The sequence below is a fragment of the Rhamphochromis longiceps genome, linkage group LG6 (genome assembly GCF_057381845.1).
Source record: "Rhamphochromis longiceps isolate RC_006_pf linkage group LG6, R_longiceps_female_GT1.1, whole genome shotgun sequence".
In the NCBI taxonomy this organism is placed as follows: Eukaryota; Metazoa; Chordata; class Actinopteri; order Cichliformes; family Cichlidae; genus Rhamphochromis; species Rhamphochromis longiceps.
The window spans coordinates 36,890,125-36,911,494 of NC_140562.1; the positions used below are offsets into that span (position 1 = coordinate 36,890,125).

General features: G+C 39.9%; 1 protein-coding gene across 1 annotated transcript; it reads right to left on the reverse strand.

Moving 5' to 3' along the window:
- Positions 1–12,067: 12,067 nt before the first annotated feature.
- Positions 12,068–20,655, reverse strand: pycr1b (pyrroline-5-carboxylate reductase 1b). Its single transcript, XM_085410522.1, has 9 exons — positions 20,498–20,655; positions 19,886–19,969; positions 19,697–19,767; positions 19,401–19,580; positions 18,918–19,025; positions 18,678–18,791; positions 15,260–15,352; positions 13,427–13,590; positions 12,068–13,204 (listed from the first exon to the last, which is right to left on the reverse strand). Exons 2-9 carry the CDS (start codon positions 19,950–19,952, stop codon positions 13,027–13,029), a joined length of 975 nt encoding a protein of 324 aa, XP_085266648.1. The 5' UTR covers positions 19,953–19,969; positions 20,498–20,655; the 3' UTR covers positions 12,068–13,026.
- Positions 20,656–21,370: the final 715 nt, after the last annotated feature.

Consider the following 21,370-nt stretch of genomic DNA (forward strand, 5'->3'; position numbering starts at 1 on the left):
GACAAAGAGCGGCGACACAACCATCTAACACTAAAGCAGCGATGCTCTGAGAGGCAATGGAAATTTATCACCCGACAAGTGAAAGACAGTGCCCTCCACATTTATGACTCATTTATTTTTAATAATGTTGTGTATTTTTAGGAATTTTACCCCTTTGTGTTGAACATGCAGCTGAAATAGGGACTAGGGTATGAAAACGGGTAAACAAAGAGATTAAAATAAAGAATTCAATGCGAAATATTTACCCACTTAAAAAAATTATGAAATACCTTAATGTTACAAGCTAGTGCAGGATTGTCAAACATAAGGTCCCACGGCCAGAGTGGGTCGGCAAAGAATTCAATTCTGTACACTGGATGGCTTTGAAAAAAGTTATGTACACGTTTTCACCCACTGCTCCTACCGATAAAGACCTCCTCGTGGCCTTTTATACTACCCCAAAGTAATTAAATTATAGTTTTCTGTATTTCACACATTTACTTCGTACAATTTAAGCCCAAAGAGTCACAGATTTACTACAGCAGCATTTTTTCATCATGTAAGAATTCAGACATACCATTTAAATTCTGCTTCATTTTCTTATATTGAGATATCTAATTGATTAAATTTGTACTTAAATTTCTGTATACTGAGAGAAAGGTTGAGTTTCACTGGTCCGGTCCACATAAGATCAAAGTGTGTTGTATGTGGTTTTGACATCCCTGGGCAAGAGAGAAATACAAAAGAGAAAATTACAAAATACAGCCACTTTTTAGAAGAGGTTCTCTATTTTTTTCCCCAGTTTGAAAACGCACGAATGTGTAACAAAATGTACCAAATACACTCAAATTAGTTCACTATTCTGTAAGGTGCTAAAGAAGATAAAGAAGAAAGGGGGTAATTAACATGCTTATAGCTACACATTCACCAGCCATTTAATAAATTACACCCTGTACCAGCTTGTAATACCTTCGCCTTAATTCCTCATGTCACAAATTCAGCAAGATGCTGGAAAAATTGCTCTGGGATTTTGGTCCACGATAGCATGGTAGCATCACACAGCTGCTGCAGATTTGTTAGCTGCATTCACATCCATGATGTGAATCTCCCATTCCACCACATCCCAGAGGCACTTTATTGGATTGAGATCTGGTGACCGCAGAGGTCATTTGAGTACAGTGAACTCACTGCCTTTCTAAACCACCTATCTGCTCCATTCTGACGCTTAGTTTGAACTTTAGGAGTTTGTTTTGACCACAACTGCATGCCTAAATGACCAAATGACCTGACCAAATAACCAGTGAGTGTGTATCAGAGAACCACGCAATGTAAAATTCTCAAATTTATGCCTTGTATTAGCAAATTAATATTGCACATGACGATAGTATTTGACAAAATGATGGTGATGGTGATGATGATGCCTCTTAATGAGTCTCTTTGTCCCTAACTTGATGGTCTTGCAAGCAATGCTTGCTCTAAGGCAGTAGTTCAAACAGGTTGTGATGAGTCCTCATGGGGACATATCACAATCATTTACTTGTTCTTCTTTCTTTTTTCTTCTTCTTCTTAAAAAAAAAAAGGATGTGTCAATGTGACACAGCATTATTATTAATGACTTAGCTTGTTAATTTCTAGAGAAACTGACTGCAGTGCTACACATATTGGGCTAGAAGAGCAAAGTATTTTTAAAATGTGTTTAATATCCAGTTCTAACTGTAGTGATTTGCAGTTTTTTGTTGCTTTTTTTAATGGTTTGCTGCCATGTCACCTTTAAAAGGCCACGACATGCAAAGCCATGAAACTGGAAAAACAAAACTTTTGTAATATAAACATTATTTCTTATTGAGTGTAACTTATACTCAATGAGGATTTATTTTTTGACAATTCAAGATTTCATTAATGCTTACTTTAGTGCAATCTTGGACACGCTGGCTCACCTTTTCCATCAACCAAGTCATAATAAATTGCACTGTTTAAAATATTAGCCTCTCTCACATGAGATTTTGTCTCTTTTCTGCTCCGCAGAAGAGCACCTGTCTGGCCAGTAGTCAGAGTCATGCAACACTTCCTTCCCTGTTTTGTAACACATAAAACAGCCATGAGCTACCAATCCTCGCTTACAGTACAAACAAAATTAAGGGCTGATGTACATTAGTATATCAATATCCATTAGCATTTCTGAGGAATTAACGACTTCACATGCAAGACAAGGAAGCACTCTGCCAATATTAGCAGCCTATTTCCAGATAATGCCACTCAGTTTATAGGGGATAGCTGGTATTACATATTCATTGACCGATTATTTCCACTTGGCCGTGCACAGGCCTTTGAGGAGTAAATCTTTACCAGGCTGCTGAAAGTGAACATAATAATGGGGGGTGGGGGGTGAGTTGTTATGAAAATGACTAATGTATACATGAGGTCAGTGTAGAATTTGATTTAAGAGCTACCCATGCCAAGACTGCTGACGAAAATGTGAGCCCTTGTATAGGATATCAAGGAAAAACACAGTGTTAATGCTCATTATATGTCGAAGCAGCCCCACTCTTAGTAAAAAATATTAAAATTATGCTAATCCAAATCCAGCATTATTATATGTATATTTTGTGTGAAATAAGCTAGTCTGCATAATGAAAATTCATTATTTTTTAATTTAATTAAAAGCTTTACCTACTTGCTCCTCCACTGGTTTTGGAGCCACACAAAAACGGAACGCCTGAACCACAAAGCTAGTGGTGGAAAGTAACTGATTATACTAACTCATGCATTTAACCATGACTAAGTAGTTGTAAGAAGCAACCTACCTCTAACTGCTAACCCTATGCTTTCACAATATGTGATTTTGAAATGTATTATTGAGAATGAGAGTCTTGACAGTGGGAGCACAAAAAACCTCCAACAGTTCAAAAAACACGCATGTTAGGTTAATTGACCGTAGGTGTGAATATGAGTGCGCATGGTTGTCTGTCTCTCTGTGCCAGCCCTGCAGCAGACTGACGAACTGTCCAGGGTGTACCCTGCCTCCTGCCCCGTGATCACTGGGGTACGCTCCAGAACCTCCAACAACCCTGAATTTTATAAGCAGAAGAAAATGGATTGGAGTGGGCTTTTTTTCAGCTTCTGAAGAGAGGAAAGATGAAAAAAACAACAACCCTGCAAGCCACAGGGTGAGAGTAAAATTGGAAGTAATTTTGATTATTTTCATTTTTATCTGTTTTTACCCTTCTTGTTCTATATGAAAGCTATTAATGAGAACAACACACATGAAAAACAAATAAGTGTACTTCTATATAATACTGCTAAAACCGTAGAGAGGGTGCTAAAAAGCTGGTTGATCAATGCTTTTGGTACATCATGTACACACCTGTGCACCTGTCTGATTCCTTGATAAGTATCAGGTAAATAAAGGTCAGCGTTTCCAGGAATCCTTTCGCTCTGTACTTTGCAAGTTGGCAATAGAGGGAAGCCCATACTGCAGATTCACTGGCTGTGTGATAACCGCCAGTGTTTCCTCTTTCTGGGGCCGTTTCACCATACAGCTGCACAAAGCTGATACTGTATCAGCTCTCAGATCACACACAAACACACACACACTTGCACACACAGATTGCTGACACCACACTTGAGTGCACAGAAAGCAAAAACAGAGGAACTTGAAAAACAAACACCTATTTACTCGCTTGTCTGTGTGAGTTTATCATTTTGGAGAGGATTAAATGAATGTTTGTTCCATCTATCCACTCCTCTTGGTTTCTGGCACTCCTCCTGGCCTTGACACAATATGCAAACAACCGTGTTACTGCAAAGGTCAGTGATTACACTGATTGAATGGGGATGACAGGTAGCATCTGGCCTACCTGTGGACAGAAATCCCATGCTGAGCGAGAGCGCACACACGCATACACACACACTATGCACAAACTTTCCACTCAGGATTAACTACTACTGAACTGCCATCTTAGACCCTCAGCCAGTGTCAAGATGATTGACACAGAGCACATCCTCTTCACCTTGGGTGGAAGAGAGCCGCCGAAAGCCGCCCGACCAACGAAAGGTAACAGAAGTCTAATAATGAGAAGCAAATGGAAGTCTCTTCAGGAATGGCTAATCTTAACGGACAGCGGCGGGAGCAAGCGGAGAATAACCTTACGGAATAAAAGAGGGATTACCAAGACACTTCAGCGGCAGAGAAAAACCATTGCACGCACAAATAAACAGCCAGAGTCCGCTGAGAGCATGAGGGACGCAATTTAATCAAGGGACACTGGTGTGTGTATTAGTTTAAGGAAAATAAACTAATCCTACAACAGCTATAAATTGTTCAATTATAATGAGGACATGGCTCTTCACAAACCATCACCCTTCTTCCATCATTTTGCTTCGCCATTATGCACCTGTGTATTGGCTGAATACACCCACAGGCCTATCTCATTCCAACACAAAGTGCCATTTGTTAATCCAAAATGTAGCAGCCTGGAGCGCAGTGATGGGCCCAAAAATCGGAAAAGTACTTTACAGACCTGAAGTCTGCAGTAGCTACTGTCTCTTAATTTCCCCAAATGCACCTGAACTTCTGCCCTTTTCTATCAGCTAATTCAAAACTCGATATTTAGGGCCAGATTTACTAAGCAGGGCAAATTAGCACATGCAAGAACATTTTTCTAGGGGTTTCCAGCCTGAAACCATTACTTACATTTGGGTGGCAAAGAAAATAATGTCCTGTTCATTTTTTTTTCTTTGTGGAAAATCTCTGTAAGCCAAAGAGTTAATTTATTTTGGTCACTCACTGTTATATTTATGCATGCTTGACTCATGTCACAGTGGACCTTACAGACTGTGACAAGGAATGGGAGACGAGACTTAAAAACATGGGAATTCATTTACTTAAAAACTTATTAGACTTATAAGAACTTGCATTTATGAGCAAGACAGTGATGCAAAGAATGTATGGATGAGTAGCAGTGTCTGCAAAAAACAGAAGAAAGAAACTAAAAAGCAGCCGGTGGTAAGAGTCTGCAGGAAGGAGTAATCTTTTAAAACAGAGCTCACTGGGCCACACTCTCAGAAATAGAGGTACGAGAGAAGAACATTTTTGTACCTATAGGTACATTTTTTTAAAATGTTCCCTTAAAAGTACAATACTGGTCTTTAAAAGTCCAGAAATGCCCCTTTAAAGGTACAATTTGAAATAAAGTACAAATCTGTACCATTTTGACCTGTACTGCAGTGACAGTGGCAGAACGTGGTAATGGGTCAGCATGGGAAAATCTGGATGGGCCTGGTTAATTGTAAAATTCATATGAGATGTGAGTGTGCTCATAAAAGCTACATGTTATAATCAAATCTGTTGGTCCTCTCCTCTGTACGTAAATTATCCTATGATGCAAAGAATATCTGTAACCTACCTTTGTGTAAGTTATGTTAAATTATATTTAAAAAAAAAACACACAATGACATGCAGGCACAACCAAATGATGTTAAAAAAAACTGGTCCATTTCCATTTTATTAAGTTCCAGTTATAATTTTTTAATGTTTTAAATCTTTCAAAAACGTGAAATCATTTTACTGTTATGTTTGGACTTTACTTTTTTGCTTTAACTACATCCTAGAATTGTTCATTAATTGTGAGGTTTTTATGGAATTTGCAACATCAAGTTAAACCGAGGTTCTTTGGAAGTTAAAATGTCAAGCAGATTTTTATGTTACGGTGACTACATTTTGTAAGTTACAAATATAGTTCGCCAAGACAGCATAACTGTTTCTAAACAACTGCGCATTAATACCACAATGTTGTATTTCCATGTATCAAGTTCGCAACGCGCATTAATCCCAAAGGCTGAAAAGCCAGCAGCGATGAGTGCTCCGCCTCCGCGCTGACTAGCGTTGACACAGAAAATGACTCTCAGGGGGTTATCGATGGAGGAGCTCCTTAAAAAGTTGATGGAAGAAGGCGTTGATGTGTCAGACGACGAGGCGCAAAGGTTTAGAGGTAAGTCGGGTGTGATTTTGTGTTTTTATAAAAATTACAACGTGTAATTTTACAGTAGAGTTAGCAAAAGTCCGAAGAGCTAGCTTTAACATGGGTGAATGCTAGCAGTTAGCTAAGTTTTAAACAAAGAAAGGTACAAATGTGGACTATTTAGACTGTTGGTGGAATGTTCAACGTCTGTCTGCCCGCCGTATTCCAGTGTTTTATCAATAAATAGTCAGTAACCGTGTACAACAATGTAAAAAAATCAATAATTTCTCAAAACATGCTAGTATGTAAATATAGGTATTAACAAAAATGTTTTCTAAGCAAAATTTATCGCATCTAACTTGTTTCCCGCTCAAAGGGATTTTAAACAATGGAAGGTACACATTTGTACCATTTCACCTACTTAGTGGGATTTGGGATTTTCGAATATGAGAGCTGTAAGCTCTGTGCAGGGACACTGTCTGCAACCCAAGAATTGTTAAGATGATTGGGGAAACAGCTAATGATTTTTTTTGTCTCTAAATCTGATTATTATTATTTTCTGTACTAACTGATTAATCAATCTGTTTATTAGCTTTAGAATTTTTTGTTCAAGGGTTAAAGCACTTTACATTTATCTCCAGTCTGTGTCTTTAAACATGTCAAAAGTTTAAATCCTCAATGTAAAATGTCATTCTTTTGTCTATTCTGCTCTTTTCATTTCCAGTTGTGTGATGAGGTTGATTTAATGCATCCCTGCCAAGACAACATCTGTCGCCGCTTTAGCAAAAACTTCACTGCTGTTCTTCAAATGACCAAGGATTTGCCACTGAAGAAGGTCTACATGGAGGCAAGAGAGAATGCACTGGCTGAAGACATTACAGGTGCTAATTTGACCTCATACAAATAGTAAATTTTGTGACAATTCATTTGCTCTCTCTTCCAAAGATAATTGATGTACCATAGTGTCATGTGAAGAGCATGTTAATGGGAATTTGCATGCTATCAAAATCTAATGAAGTGCATTTGCATCTGTATGACCTAGGAATTGACTTCAAGGGGGCACTTCTCTTGCCATCCATCTTCAAGGAGAAGATAGAAGATTTCATCATCCTTGGAGAGGTAAATGCATGATGCATAGCCTTTGGCCACAAGTTTCATTCTCGGTGTTTTGTTGGCATGGAGCTGAATTCAGCTGCGGTTCAGCATCACAGCTAAGCTAATGTAGGGGAAACACTGCTGTTAATCCACAGTGCTGCTGTGCTCTTGGGTTTTGTCTGGTGTTTATATAGATAGATAGACCTTTATTGTCCCCTTAGGAAAATTCTTCTTCACAGGTACTGTCACTGTCAGGGGTGATTGCTTTTGCCCTTGAATATTATGTCAAACTTTAGCAGCTTATCAAACACTACCACAACAGTCATTGGCTTTTTGTTTGGAGTAGGGGCCATGTTTACAGGTTATCAGAATAGACAGTTTTGTTTTGCAGCAAATAAAGAAGGTAATTTGAGGAATCTGTTGAAAATCCACTTGGCACATATTGCTTAAACATACTGTATACTAATGTTTTTCTTCCTCTTCTGCAGAATACTCCCACGAGTCCATACCCAACCATTCGAATGAAGGATAAGAGTTGGACAACTGCCCTCTTAAGACAGTGTCGCTGTGTTGTAACAGTTGAAGGAGTGGATGTTTGCTCGTGCCGCTCGCTGGATGAGGCCTACATCTCAGCATTCTCCACCTTCTTCGTGTTCAACATGACCTACCCTGCATACTTCAAGAAAACACTTGTCTTTCTTCAGAACTGCATTGTCAACATAGGAGACCAGGGAGACAAACCCCTGCCAGTAAGTGTCACCAGGGTACTTAACCAACTCTATTAAATATGCCCCCACCCAAGTGTCACTACCTTATTCACTACCCAAGGCTGATTTTGATGCATGGTCCTCTTCGCCCTTTGTGGTGTATGGGATATGAAAGCAAGCATCAATATTTCAAAAATCTAGCGAGTAAATGCAAAAACTTTGTAAACATCACTGCAACTCTTAACAATCGTCATCAAATGAAACAGTGCTGGGAGTTTTCTTAAGATAAGTTGCTTGTTGACTTTGAACATTCACTCAGCACAAGTGTCAGTGTGCCATTTTCATCTCTGCCAGGTGACTTACAGAATGCTCTGGAAATGAACAAAAGTGTTACAGATGTGCATTTTCAGGATAAAGTGCTTCAGTGTGTGTCTGCTATATCTGTCAGCAGTGTCAAATATGAACTTGAGGATGTTTTTGTAGTTGGCCATGTACACACTAAAGCCATACCTATATTCCTTAAAATCAAGTATATTTTGAATGTTGATACTTGTTGGGTATTGTGTGGGAAACTGTTACTTCCTTGCACTTATGAATGTCATTTCCATGCTTACCAAGTGGCAGTTGACAATGACTGGATCCTGTTCAATCCAGGAAATGAATTAGACTTTCAAGCTCTAGACACGTATTTAGTTGATGATAGGCTGTTTGTGTCCTTGAGGTATTCTGTGTGACGTGATTGCAAGCACATTTTCCATTGTGTTCAGGTGTTTAATGTCTTTATGTGATTGTTTACTTTTTTTTTTTTTTTTTTAAATGAATGTATTTTTCTTGACATGTCCTATGGCAATATACGAATGTAATCAAGGATGTATTTCTGTGGTTGTTTAAATGCTTTGATGTGATTGTATTATCGAAAATAAATGGTTAAATAACCAAATATTTTGGACTATTGGGGGTACATTTTTGTCTCTTTAGGTACGAAATAGGTTGTCGCTGGGGGGGTACCCTCATAGGTACCCTATTGTACCCTTTTCAAGGGAACATTTCTGTACTATAGTTTCAAGGTACATTTATGTCTTAGGAAAGTACATGATTGTACTTCAGATGGTACAATTTCATAAGGTACAAAAATGTACCAAGCCTAAAGGGTACAGAAATGTCCTTCAAAAAGGAACACCCCCAGCGACAAGCATTTGTACCCTTTTTGGTACACTTTGGTACCCCTATTTCTGAGAGTGCAGTGTAGAACTTATGAGGCTTTTTACCCTCCAGTTAGCTCCTGCAGGACAAAACACAACACAAAACTGAGGCATCTAATACCCACATGGCCCCGATGTGAATTTCACCAGTTCATCTTGACCATGTCTACATAACTAAATACATTGAGATGCTGCCATGTGATTGGCTGATTGGATATTTGTGTTAACAAGAAGGTGAACAGCTGAATAACCTGATAAAATAACTGATGAGTGTAGAATTTATTTATTGGTTAAAATTGTCTGTATGGGAGCATCATCCATCAAAAACAAATATTTTGTAAAGAAATTCTGCTTGAAAAATAGTCACTGGACGTAACTCCAGTTCTATGAGTATTAACTGGGCTTCATTTTTGGTTGTATGGGGGGGGAATCACTAGAAAAAGCACAAATGGGAGTTTGAGGTTATTTGGGAGGATCGTCTAAGGCTACGTTCACACTGCAGGCGAAAGCGCATCAAATCCGATTTTTTTGACCCTATGCGACCCATATCCGATCATGCTATGACAGTGTGAACGGCGCAAATCCGATATTTTCAAATCCGATCTGGGTCACTTTCGTATGTGGTACTGAATCCGATACATATCCGATGTTTTAGAAAGCGACTGCTGTTTGAACGGTCAAGTCGCATTAAATCCGCCTTTTACGTCACCGACACAAGACTGAAGCCAATTATCAGCGCCCGAGAAGACATCGCGAACGCTTCCTAGCCATCCAGTGTAGATGTCAGTGAAACTGTTGGGAAGACAACGTAAACATTTTATTTGTACTGTATAATCTGCAGATTCTGACAGAAATCTGCAGCTATCCTTTGAAGCACCGCTCCTCTCTTAAACAGCAATAAGGATCATTATTAGGTTATTTACATTATTATGTAAATAACAAAATAACTTAAAGCAAAAATTGGGAAACGTAAAGTCCGAAGTCTTTATATTAACGGCCATCAGTCAAACTGTTTGTTCTTGGTCTAAACAGAGCGCGTTGTGTGTGACATCTTCTTTTGCGCATGCGGGCCGCTTTGAGCGTTCACACTAGAGCGCGTTTGCTGTCGCATTTTATTTGTAGTGTGAACGAGGAGACAAAAAAATCGGATTTGATCAAAAAATCGGAATTGAGCATTAAGACCTGCAGTGTGAACGTAGCCTAAGAGTGATCCAATTTCTGAACACAGGTCAATTCATTTAACTAAGGCTACGTTCACACTGCAGGTCTTAATGCTCAATTCCGATTTTTTGATCAAATCCGATTTTTTTGTCTCCTCGTTCACACTACAAATAAAATGCGACAGCAAACGCGCTCTAGTGTGAACGCTCAAAGCGGCCCGCATGCGCAAAAGAAGATGTCACACACAACGCGCTCTGTTTAGACCAAGAACAAACAGTTTGACTGATGGCCGTTAATATAAAGACTTCGGACTTTACGTTTCCCAATTTTTGCTTTAAGTTATTTTGTTATTTACATAATAATGTAAATAACCTAATAATGATCCTTATTGCTGTTTAAGAGAGGAGCGGTGCTTCAAAGGATAGCTGCAGATTTCTGTCAGAATCTGCAGATTATACAGTACAAATAAAATGTTTACGTTGTCTTCCCAACAGTTTCACTGACATCTACACTGGATGGCCAGGAAGCGTTCGCGATGTCTTCTCGGGCGCTGATAATTGGCTTCAGTCTTGTGTCGGTGACGTAAAAGGCGGATTTAATGCGACATGACCGTTCAAACAGCAGTCGCTTTCTAAAACATCGGATATGTATCGGATTCAGTACCACATACGAAAGTGACCCAGATCGGATTTGAAAATATCGGATTTGCGCCGTTCACACTGTCATAGCATGATCGGATATGGGTCGCATAGGGTCAAAAAAATCGGATTTGATGCGCTTTCGCCTGCAGTGTGAACGTAGCCTAATAACCAACCCGGTTACTAACAGCAGTGTAAATTAGAACTTCACAAAATACACACACAGGCAGAAAAAATGAGTAATACACTAATAACGCGCACGAAAAGTGAATTCAGTTTAGGGCTTGCGCCACTCTCTGAATACAGGGAAATCTGACAAGTGATGCAGATTTTTGGGTGATAAACTGTTACAGAATATCTCATGACCTCCTAGAGCTAACCGCTTTCTGGTTAGACGCTTCGCTGGGAACCACTGAACTGATCAATCTAACAAGCTCCACATCAATAAACACTAAACATTTACACATTCATAAATCAGTAATAGTCTTTTAGAATGTTGAGATTCATTAAAAAAAATATTTCGAAAATAATAATTTATTCAACATTTTTGAATAAACTCATGTCTAAGTTTATAGCTTTGTGTATATCTGGTACATTTAATCCTTAAACTATTTCTCACTGAGAATTTATTTTTCTATTTTGGTCCTCCGAAGATTTAAGTGGTACTTTTAGTAGCCTACCATCACCTGCTCCACCCCACTCATGTCTCTGATCTCGTCGAGGACTAAGGACACACGAGGACTGAATCTGGAGAGAAAAACCACGTCCCCACCCCTTGGTCATAAGTCTTGCTAACAGAAGGTGTCTAAAATTGGAGTGCGTTTCCTCTTCAAACAACCAATCACAATGCATCTCGAGGCCAGCAAGGAAACACCGGTCTACCTCTCATTATTTAAAGCACACACAAGGTCTAAATTTACCACAGAGATCTGATTGGGAAAGAATTCAGAAGGCGGTGACCTACGAGAGGACATGATACGCGACACGGGGAGAGTTTAGAATGGAGATTGTATAAAACATGTAATTGTAGCACTACAGCTAATGCTCTTTTCCAATAAGGGAGGTGGTTTAGTTATATTTGATGCTATATTAAGGTTGATTTTTAAGCCTCTATTAACAGGCAGCAGCGTGAAGACGGTAATTTGATCTTTACAGGCGCGCTTAAATGGGTCACATTGATCAGAGGACGCCATCTGGAGGCCAGGGTGCACATTAATTACCAGCTAATGGACATAAGCGTAAACTATAAACATGAAACATGCATAATGGCGTTCGGGAAACAGGGAAGGAAAAAAAAGAGAAAAGAAAAGAGGATGAACAAAGAAAACAGATTCTGTTTCTTTAATATCAACTTTTTGACTTGCATACCAATTCAGTGGCTGATGCACCAGGTAAAATAGACATTATATGTAACATTATGGGGGTAAAAATTCAGAGAGCAATACAGAAGTAAACAGGACCGTCATATAATCCATATGATCTGTGATGCACTGTGTAGATGATTTAAGCTTTCTTGTTGCCCGTCCATATAGGAATATCACATTGTTCTCCATAAAAAAAAAGAAAAATACATTAATTAGTGCCTTTGGGTTTTATAAAGCACAGCAATGCTGAAGTCAGAGGTATAACAGTTTGAAATGATCTTTGAACGTCCTTAAGTGTTTATATGTGACAGACAACAAAGAAAAAAGTTAACATTTTTGTTCCATCTGCATTCAGTCTTCATAACACTGTCAGACAAAGAGAAATGATAATTATTTGGTACATGATGATTTACATGGTTTCATTTCTTTTTTAAAGACACACATTTAAGACGTACATTAACAGCTTGATGTTGCAACCATCTGCTGCCTGGCGTGCACCAGGACCTCATGATGGCCCACTGGGTCATTACCGTTTAACAGCCCCAGAGACCGTAGAGCTAAAGCACAGACAGACAGATTGTTAATGCACTTTCGCTCTTCAGTGAGTGTATGCATACAGCAATCCCACATCACAACATAAGGCGATAACTGTGAGCAGCGTGCACAAGCACATCTGTGCTTGTGTGTAATGTGGCGATGTCATCAAGAGGTCCGCTGTCCGCACGTCAATCAAGTATCAATAAATAATTTTGCAAAGTCATTTGGATTCGATTTCGGAGCAGTCCTGAGTCTGTCTTTGAAATTCTATGGCTGAATAGATGTACAGCATGAAGGTCCACATGTGCACGTGCCGGCACACTTAAACTTGTAACATGTTTGTGTGTCTTTGTGTGTGTGTGTGTGTCTGCCACTCTGTGTACTCAGTTCTTCTTCTTGAGCCCAGAGCCGCGATTATTGAATAAGCTCAGCCCTGATTTGCTGTTCCCATTAGCCACTCCACCGACTGTGACTCCAGGCTGCTGCAGCACTTTGTCCAATGTGGTTTTCTTAATCGCTGCTGGAGAGATGCGCTCCTGGTCTGCCAGGTACTGCAGCTCCCTGCGAGGACAAGAGAAATACTAATGTCACGAGTACACTAAAAATGAAAGGTTGTCTGTGTGTGCCATGATAACTATAACTAAAGGATAAAGACAGACACACAATTTAAAATGTCACAAAACTGAGTCAGGACTAAACGTGGAGTGAATGGGAAAATGGGTCAATTGAGAAATATACAGTTGCAATTTTTACATTTTTTTAACGACTTTCTGATTTTCTCACCGTGTCCTGATGCAAGAAGCCTCCACTGCATTGATAAGGAGGCTACGGAAGCCACCGCTCTCCAGAAAGTGCAGGGCGTGGATGGTGGCGCCCCCTGGTGAGCACACATTGTCCTTCAGCTGGCCGGGGTGTTGCTCCGACTCAAGCAGCATCTTTGCTGCTCCCTGAAAGTGAACATGAGAAATATGTAAAAATAAAGGAGGTATTGCAGAAACAGTGCAGGTGTTGGCATCCATTTCTATAGAGCATGGACAAGAGAATAAAGTCTGAGGCGTAGCTCAAATAATAAAGTTGCTCTGTATGCCACTAGGGGTTGTGAAGCTTTAACCTCCTGCTTCTCAGCGTCTTCTCTCACTTATTGTTTGCAAATTCTGCTGATCTGTTTTATCCTGTGTCACTTCTGTTGTAAATGGAGCACGTATGCAATGCAGAATCAGATTTGATGGCCCCAGCCAAATAGGTTTCCGGCACCATGCTGGTGTACAGCGAATATTTGAATGACACCTTGGATGATTGGTTGGTTACCATTTCTCTTAATTTACTGAGTAAGAAACAAATTAACACCACTTAAAAAAAAAAAAAAAAAAAGAAAAAAGGAAAAAAAAGAGCAATATCCATTACCCATCAATCCAAGAACTGTCTCTAATTCTTCAGCTCAACACAAACTCTGTGTCGTTTTAACTCTCGTGGTTGAGTGAGCGAACCGTACGCTGAAATGCTGCAGGGGCTCGGGATTTGATTCTTCCCTGCATGTCATTCCTCCCGGCTCTGTCCCTACTTTCTGTACAATAACGGCTACAAAAACAAACAAACAAAAAAAAACAAAAACAAAAAAACAACAACAACTCACCCCCCAAAAATACATAACTTGGAATGCAATCGGCTTGGTGCTGCATACGTCAACAGCAGTCCTTGTTCTGCTGTGCAGCCTTACAAAGCTCAGGGTAACAGCACAAGAACCAAGCTCTGGTTAGGAGCTCAAATGAGCTCATTGCCAGCTGCAATATAAAACAAAGGAGATGGAGCCCATCCAAACATGGGGTGAAGAAGCAGCTACATGATATCGACACAATAGCCCCCCGCCAGCGAGTCAGCGGTGAAAAGATCCCCCCCCACCAAAAAACCCCAAAACAAAACCATGAGATTGGATGGGTTAGCCCATTCAATAAAAGACTAAGGAGTTATCCTCGAGTAAATCAACTGTGGATGCTATTGTTCAACTAAAGGGCTAAAAAAGATACATTTTTATTTTATTTTATTTTTTTAAAAAAAGGCCAAATGAGTCCCCAGATGTATCTGTGCAGCCCATTCAAGTAATGTGTAGAAAACAATTCATAATAACATCTAACTTGTAAGCGCACACACACACGAAGCCTGAAGCAACTGCCATGATAACAAAAACTGAAATGAGTAATTTCCAGTAATGTCTCTGATAAACTGCCAAAGCCTAATCACATCCCAACAGCGCCGTATAAACAGAATCAAACTACATTTAAGTTTAATGTTAAAAAGAGCAATTTAAAATTTGTGCAGACCCTGCAGAAAAAGAGCTGCAGGATCAAAATTTATCCTTTTCTTCTTCTTTTCCTCCTCTTTTGGCAAGCCCGAGTGCCCCGCAGGTGTTTATTTTTCTTGGGTTTCATTATTTTTTCGTTGAACAAAAGTCAGCAGTTATCAGACGGCAAAATTGCTGGATGCACTTAAAACAGCAACTCAAGCTTAATAATTTTGTTGCCTCCAAACATGCAGCGTAGCAGATCAAGGAAACTTAATATTTAGAATAAGTGCAACAGAAGAGACCTGAATGTGACACACAGATTTAGCACTACTGACCAACAGGGCCTGAGCTCCAAGTCTGACAGCGAGCCTCCTCGGCAGTCCCATCTTCACTCCTCCGTCTGCGAGAGCATCCAGGGCTGTGAACGCCTGTATAAACACAACATTTTCTATTATTTTAAGCAACAAGAAAGTCATCAACATGTCTTTAAAGCATCTAAACCCATCACAAAAATTCAACATCACCTGGCCCGTTTCAGACCAGAGCCATTCCTCCCTTGGCTTATTTTGAGAGCCACCCCACATTTCAACAGATTTGAGAAATACAATGTTACATTACGGTACGCAGAAAAAGTTGAGGACGGAATAAAATCCTGGTGGACACAGTCTGCAAGCTTCATCTGCAAATCATCCAGTGCCATGGGAAAATCTTTTTGGGAGGCAGAAATGTATCCAACTAGGTCTAAACTGGCCAGCAGCACCACAACAATAGAAGACATGAGGCAATAGTTGCACTGCACAATGTTATTTTTTCCTCACAGTTCAATTCAGTTTTATTCCTGCAGCATCCGTTCATAACAGTGATCTCAAGGTGCATTATAATATAAGGTAAGAAGATCGACTGTGAGTTGTACTTGGCGACAGTAGGGAGGAAGAACTCCCTTTTAACAGCAGAATGAATAACAGGGAGACACAACCATCTGCCTTGACTTCTTGGATCGTGAAGGAAACAATGACGGACAACAAACTACAAGTGAGGGTAGAGATCAATTTAAGCTACTGATTAGTTTTCTTATGCTTCTCCTTTATTCTTTACATTCCACTAAATATGTCTAGTGTGAGGCAGGAAAGTAAATGCTCTCCCAGAACTAGTTTTTACAATATGCTGTTGAACAGCCAGCACAGAAAAAAGAAAATAATCCTCAGAGCCCGTCCATCCATTCGCTTCCGCTTATCCTTTTCAGGGTCATGGGGGTCGCTGGAGCCTATCCCAGCTGTCACAGGGCGAGAGGCAGGGTACACCCTGGACAGGTCGCCAGTCTGTCGCAGGGCTAACTCACATAGACAGACAACCATTCGCACTCACATTCACTCCCGCATTCATACCTATGGGCAATTTGGATTAATCAATCAACCTGTATGTCTTTGGACGGTGCTGCACCGTCCTCAGAGCCCTTCAAATGTATTTAGAAATACCTGCCCAAAGCCAGAGTCCCACTACAAGCAAGTCGTGCCAAAGGCATGCCTTTTTAAACGCCCCTAGTGACTCATTTTGGAAGTAACTTTAAAGCTTTTATGTTCTGTTTATCACTGGAATTAAACTGCTTGTAAAGAATCAACACTCAAATCTAATACAAAACATCTACAAAAGTTTTTAAACACCTCTTTCCCCATGAACATTTTACTTCTAACACCAACACCATCGTTCAAGAAGAAAAAGAAAATCTGAAAAGATATCAAGTCAGGATTTTTCAAGTCCGCTTTCTTACAAGATCTCTGCTAAAGCTCAGATTCTATGCAGACATCAGCCAAAGACACATTTACTCTTGATTTCCTCCACCAGTGCTTACATCGGCCTGCTACACACGAAATTTGATGTGACATTTTCGAAAGCAAAGAGGACTGAAATTTGGAAACACACTCGTGGCACTACAGGTAATTACCAAGGACAGGATATGACAAAACTGCCCAAAAATACCACAACAGCACAAACACGAAAGGTCCTTTATATGGACAGGATATATACATACACACCTGCCAATGTTTTTTCCTTTATCTAGACCTCAAGCTTGAGACCATGTGCACAATATTACCAGTCACTGAAAAACAGTGAACACGCAAAGGTTTCTAAACAGTCAGTGCAGTCGTGACTAGCAGGTACGAAGCCAAAACAATGTGTTCTTGAATCAACCTAATCAGAAAAAGACACATTTTCTGCTTACATCTATGAAGAAGTGCTTACTTTTCTCAACATCCTGTCATGAATCGAACGCTTCACATCATTATTTTTGACATCTTATAGACTAAATAATTTATCAAAGGCTAATGATTAGTTTCAGACCAGGCTGTGAAGCCTGACAGCTGAAGATAAACAGAAGTAATAGCAACCAGTCTTCGAAAAATACAGCGTATCAGATCATTCCTGCATCAATCCACATAAATCCCAGTAGCTCTGAGTGCAAAATGGAGAGGGTGGTTTGATAAAAATATAAATCAATTCCTTGTAAGACACACTGTAAGACGAAGGATGCTGCAAAATTTTAAAGGGGATCTATTACCCATCTATCAATTTTCTTCTCCTTCTCCAGTTCAGGGTTGCAGAGGAGCTGGAGTGGAGCTCGAGCAAATAAAACAATAACACACTTTTTAAAAAGGTGTTATGTTTACAGTGATGTTGCTCTGTATCATAAATACCAGTGCTGAGGGTGCGAGTACTCGCTGTAGTATAGTACAAAATCTCGACATCATTGGTGGTATAAAAAAGGGGAGGAAGTCAGACCTGGAACCAAATACATTTTTTCTCTTTTCAAAGTTGTTTTTGGTTCCAGGAAGTCTCATCTTTTCAAAGTGTTGCAACATCTCCCTCTGTATAATGTGTAAATCTCTAAGCATCTGTACTGATAAATAACTGAAATTGCGATAAAAACTGACATGATCGTACACTTGTGTCTTCAGTCTGGCACAGCGGCCGATGCTGTCTGGTTGGTTTTATACTGATTATATACAGATTACAAAAGTTCAGCCCAGAAGCTAAGAGGTTTTTTTTTTTTAGACTGTACAGAGGGCCTGATAAACAAACTTTGTATTTCCATCATGCATAACTATTACTACTTGGAGTCCCATAAGAAAGAAATAGAGATCTGGAAATGAGAATACCAGATTTTGTTTAACTAAGAGGGATCTAAAACGGCTCCTTTCAGACAGTGGGTGAACTGAGGATTTAGATAAAAGCACAGTTTAAAGGGAATAACTGATTAATAATTAACCGAACCCCTTTACCTGGCTCAAGCTTGTCCTTAGGGGGGCTCACACCCGACATATGCATCACATGTCCACATATAGTCAAGATGTCACTGTTACCTGAAATCTACTGGCTGTCTGGAGATAATGTATTTAACCTTGAGCAAATAAAACAAGAATAACTTTTTTTTTTTTTTTTTAAAGGTTACGTTTATCAGATTGCTGTTGATTTTCTATTTGGGAAAGACTAAAACTTCTTTGGAGGCATAGAAACATTTTTACGCACAAAAACCTATTCTAGCAGAGTCATAATGGGCTAGAATAGAAAATGAGTATAACAGGTCCTCTTTAATGAATGAATTCTGCACCAGGCTCCAATGTAGTCTATTTTAGGATGAAGGATTACTCAGATTATTTCATCTGTGCCAGGCCTCACTGTAATAGCCAAAACCTGGATCCATCAGACTTTACAGTCATCCTTCCGGGAAACAAAACCACCCCCGAAGTGACTTACGTAGGCAGGTCCGCTGCCACTCAGACCGGTGACAGCATCAATGAGGTCCTCCTCCACTTCCGTGCAGAAGCCTACGCTGGCCATCAGCTGCTCCAGTAATTTCCCATCCTCCACCTTGATAAAAATGCCACAGTGACAAAATGTATGTTAATGGGGTTAAAATAAAGCTGAAATCCCACTACCTGATCATACATCTTATCTTTTCTGACAATAAACACGAGGCGATTCATCCCTCTTTACCTCTGCATGTGTCCCAGTGGCATACACTGTTGCTCCCTCTTTCACCACCACTGGAGTGTTTGTCATACACCTCATGACTTTAGGAGCTGAGCGGTACTGAAGCAGCTTCTGTAAAATTAATAGGAAATGTAGGCGATGTCAGTAAATGAGACGTGTTTGAAATCACACCAGAGCAGCTTAATTTAACTTAGTGATATGCAAGAAACAAGTCAGGAGATGTAAAACACATTTGGAGCATTTAAGTGTGTACATTTCCTCCTTTCAAAGTACAACAAAGACCTACTTTATCAAACCTAACTCAAAACATGGTCTCTCTATTAAATTTACTCCCAGGAAAATTACAAACATGCAATCATCCACATAGAGAACATGCTGTAAATACCGATTTTAATGCAACATTATTCATATTTTAGTTTATATCTATTTATTAGTGCTGGTACAGCCCCTTTAAATGAAAAACTGAACTAAGAGACCAATGCTCACCTTTTCTATGGAGCTTATGGTAACACCTGCAGCACAAGACACTATGAGATGACGGTCCTCAATGTCTGGCCCAATCTCATCCAGAACGAAGGGGATAATGTGGGGCTTTACAGCCAAAAAGAGCACATCACTCTTGTTGACGGTCTCTTTGTTACTTGTTGTCAGGTTCACTCCCATTTTCTACAGGAAAAGAGCAAAAAAGACAGGGGTACTTGTCATGAAAACTGCAGATGTTAAGACGTGAAGAGGCGGGGAAGGACAGGTGATATCACAATAACTATGTGGAAACTTCTCACCCTCAGCCCCAATACCGTGGGCAGGTCTGTGTCTGGGGAGCTCGCTGTAATCCTGTGGGTGGCGATCACACCTGGTGACAGGTGGAAGCAGAGAAATAAATAACAGCTGTAAAATAAGTCCTTACTGAGGCCCAGAGTCACAAGAAAGATGGACAAAGTGGAGAAAAAGAGCTAAAAGACTCATATCACCTGCAGCAGTGAAGCCCTTCACCAGTGCATGAGCCAGCTGGCCCGCTCCAATGAATCCAACACTCATGATGTGGCACTTCTGTCCTACAGTGGAGGAGGGGGGAGAGTCATCTCAGTCCACCAGACTTTTCACATTTTACGCCTGACTAGCAGAGAGAAAACGTCCTGGAGCTGGCCCGGACAACAAATGATGGCCAAAGACTCATCTGACACTCTTCCAGCACCCATGGCTGACTCCAGCAGGATATGAGTGCAGTTACTGATTTACAGTGAGCTTTACATCTAAATAAAACCTATCTAAATGCCGTATATCATACAAATACTCTCAGCCTTTATTTGAATGTGCACGGAGCTAAAGGCACTGAGTTTGTGTCTGCAGTGTACAAATCCACGTAAACCACGATTTCACATGTTTTCAGTGTTAAATACTGACTTACACAACCAATTAGCAACTATTAGGGGGCGTTAATCTATGAAGCGTTATCCTTATTGAAATGATAAAGCCATTAGCTAGCCGTTGAGCTCCCTTCCCAGCTAACTTTTTTTTAGCTAGATTTACACCCATAAATGACTGAGAAACATGGCGGATACATATTAAACATGCTAAGATACCTTATCCAGACGCTCCAACTGATGTTTCTGCGTTGATGGATATAAAGTGTCGATGTGACCGCCTTTTCCCGGTGTCAAAAAAACACACAAAAAACACCAGTTTTTTTGTGTCAACGTGGCTTCCTTTTTCTCAGCCCACATGTGAGCTCAGAGCAGCAGCAGACATCAAAGAGGACCAATCACGACAGACATACTCGGAGTCTCTGACCAATGGAGATGCTTGATTATGAAATATGGGCGTGGTGGAGTTGCATCAGCTTCATCCCGGGAAAAATACAGGTCACCCACCCTGTGCGTTTCAAAGTAGGTCATGTTCATATAGTGAGACCGGAACTTCCAGCACATATTAAGACAATAATATGTGACCATGAACCGAGTGCTAATCTAATAGAGTATTTAGTCGAGTGTATTAAGTAACAATAACAGTTAAAACACAGAAAATGTCTGTTTTTTCACTATGTAGTTTAAATTTATATATATATATATATATATATATATATATATATATATATATATATATATATATATATATATATATATATATATATATATAGGGGTGCAACGATATTCGTATCGATATTGAACCGTTCGATACAGTGCTTTCGGTTCGGTATGCATATGTATGAACAATACAAAATTTGTAATTTATTTTATCAACTTTCCTTCTGACGATGCTGTCTGTGTTAAGCGCTCAGTGAATCTGCGTTCGACTACTCCGCCTAGGGTCGACAGTGCAGCCTAGGCGGAGTAGTCGAACGCAGATTCACTGAGCGCTCAACACAGACAGCATCGTCAGAAGGAAGAGCGCAGGGCAAGCTAGCGAGACAGAAGTTAAGCTCTCCTTGTAACATGGACCTTCCCCACCCTCATTCA

Coding starts and splice junctions, on each gene's coding strand:
- pycr1b (XM_085410522.1), bottom strand. CDS start 19,952: ATGAGTGTTGGATTCATTGGAGCGGGCCAGCTGGCTCATGCACTGGTG. Junction 19,581..19,696: donor CCACGGTATTGGGGCTGAGG/GTGAGAAGTTTC, acceptor CTTTTCCTGTAG/AAAATGGGAGTGAACCTGAC. Junction 13,591..15,259: donor TTGGAGCTCAGGCCCTGTTG/GTCAGTAGTGCT, acceptor GTTCACTTTCAG/GGAGCAGCAAAGATGCTGCT.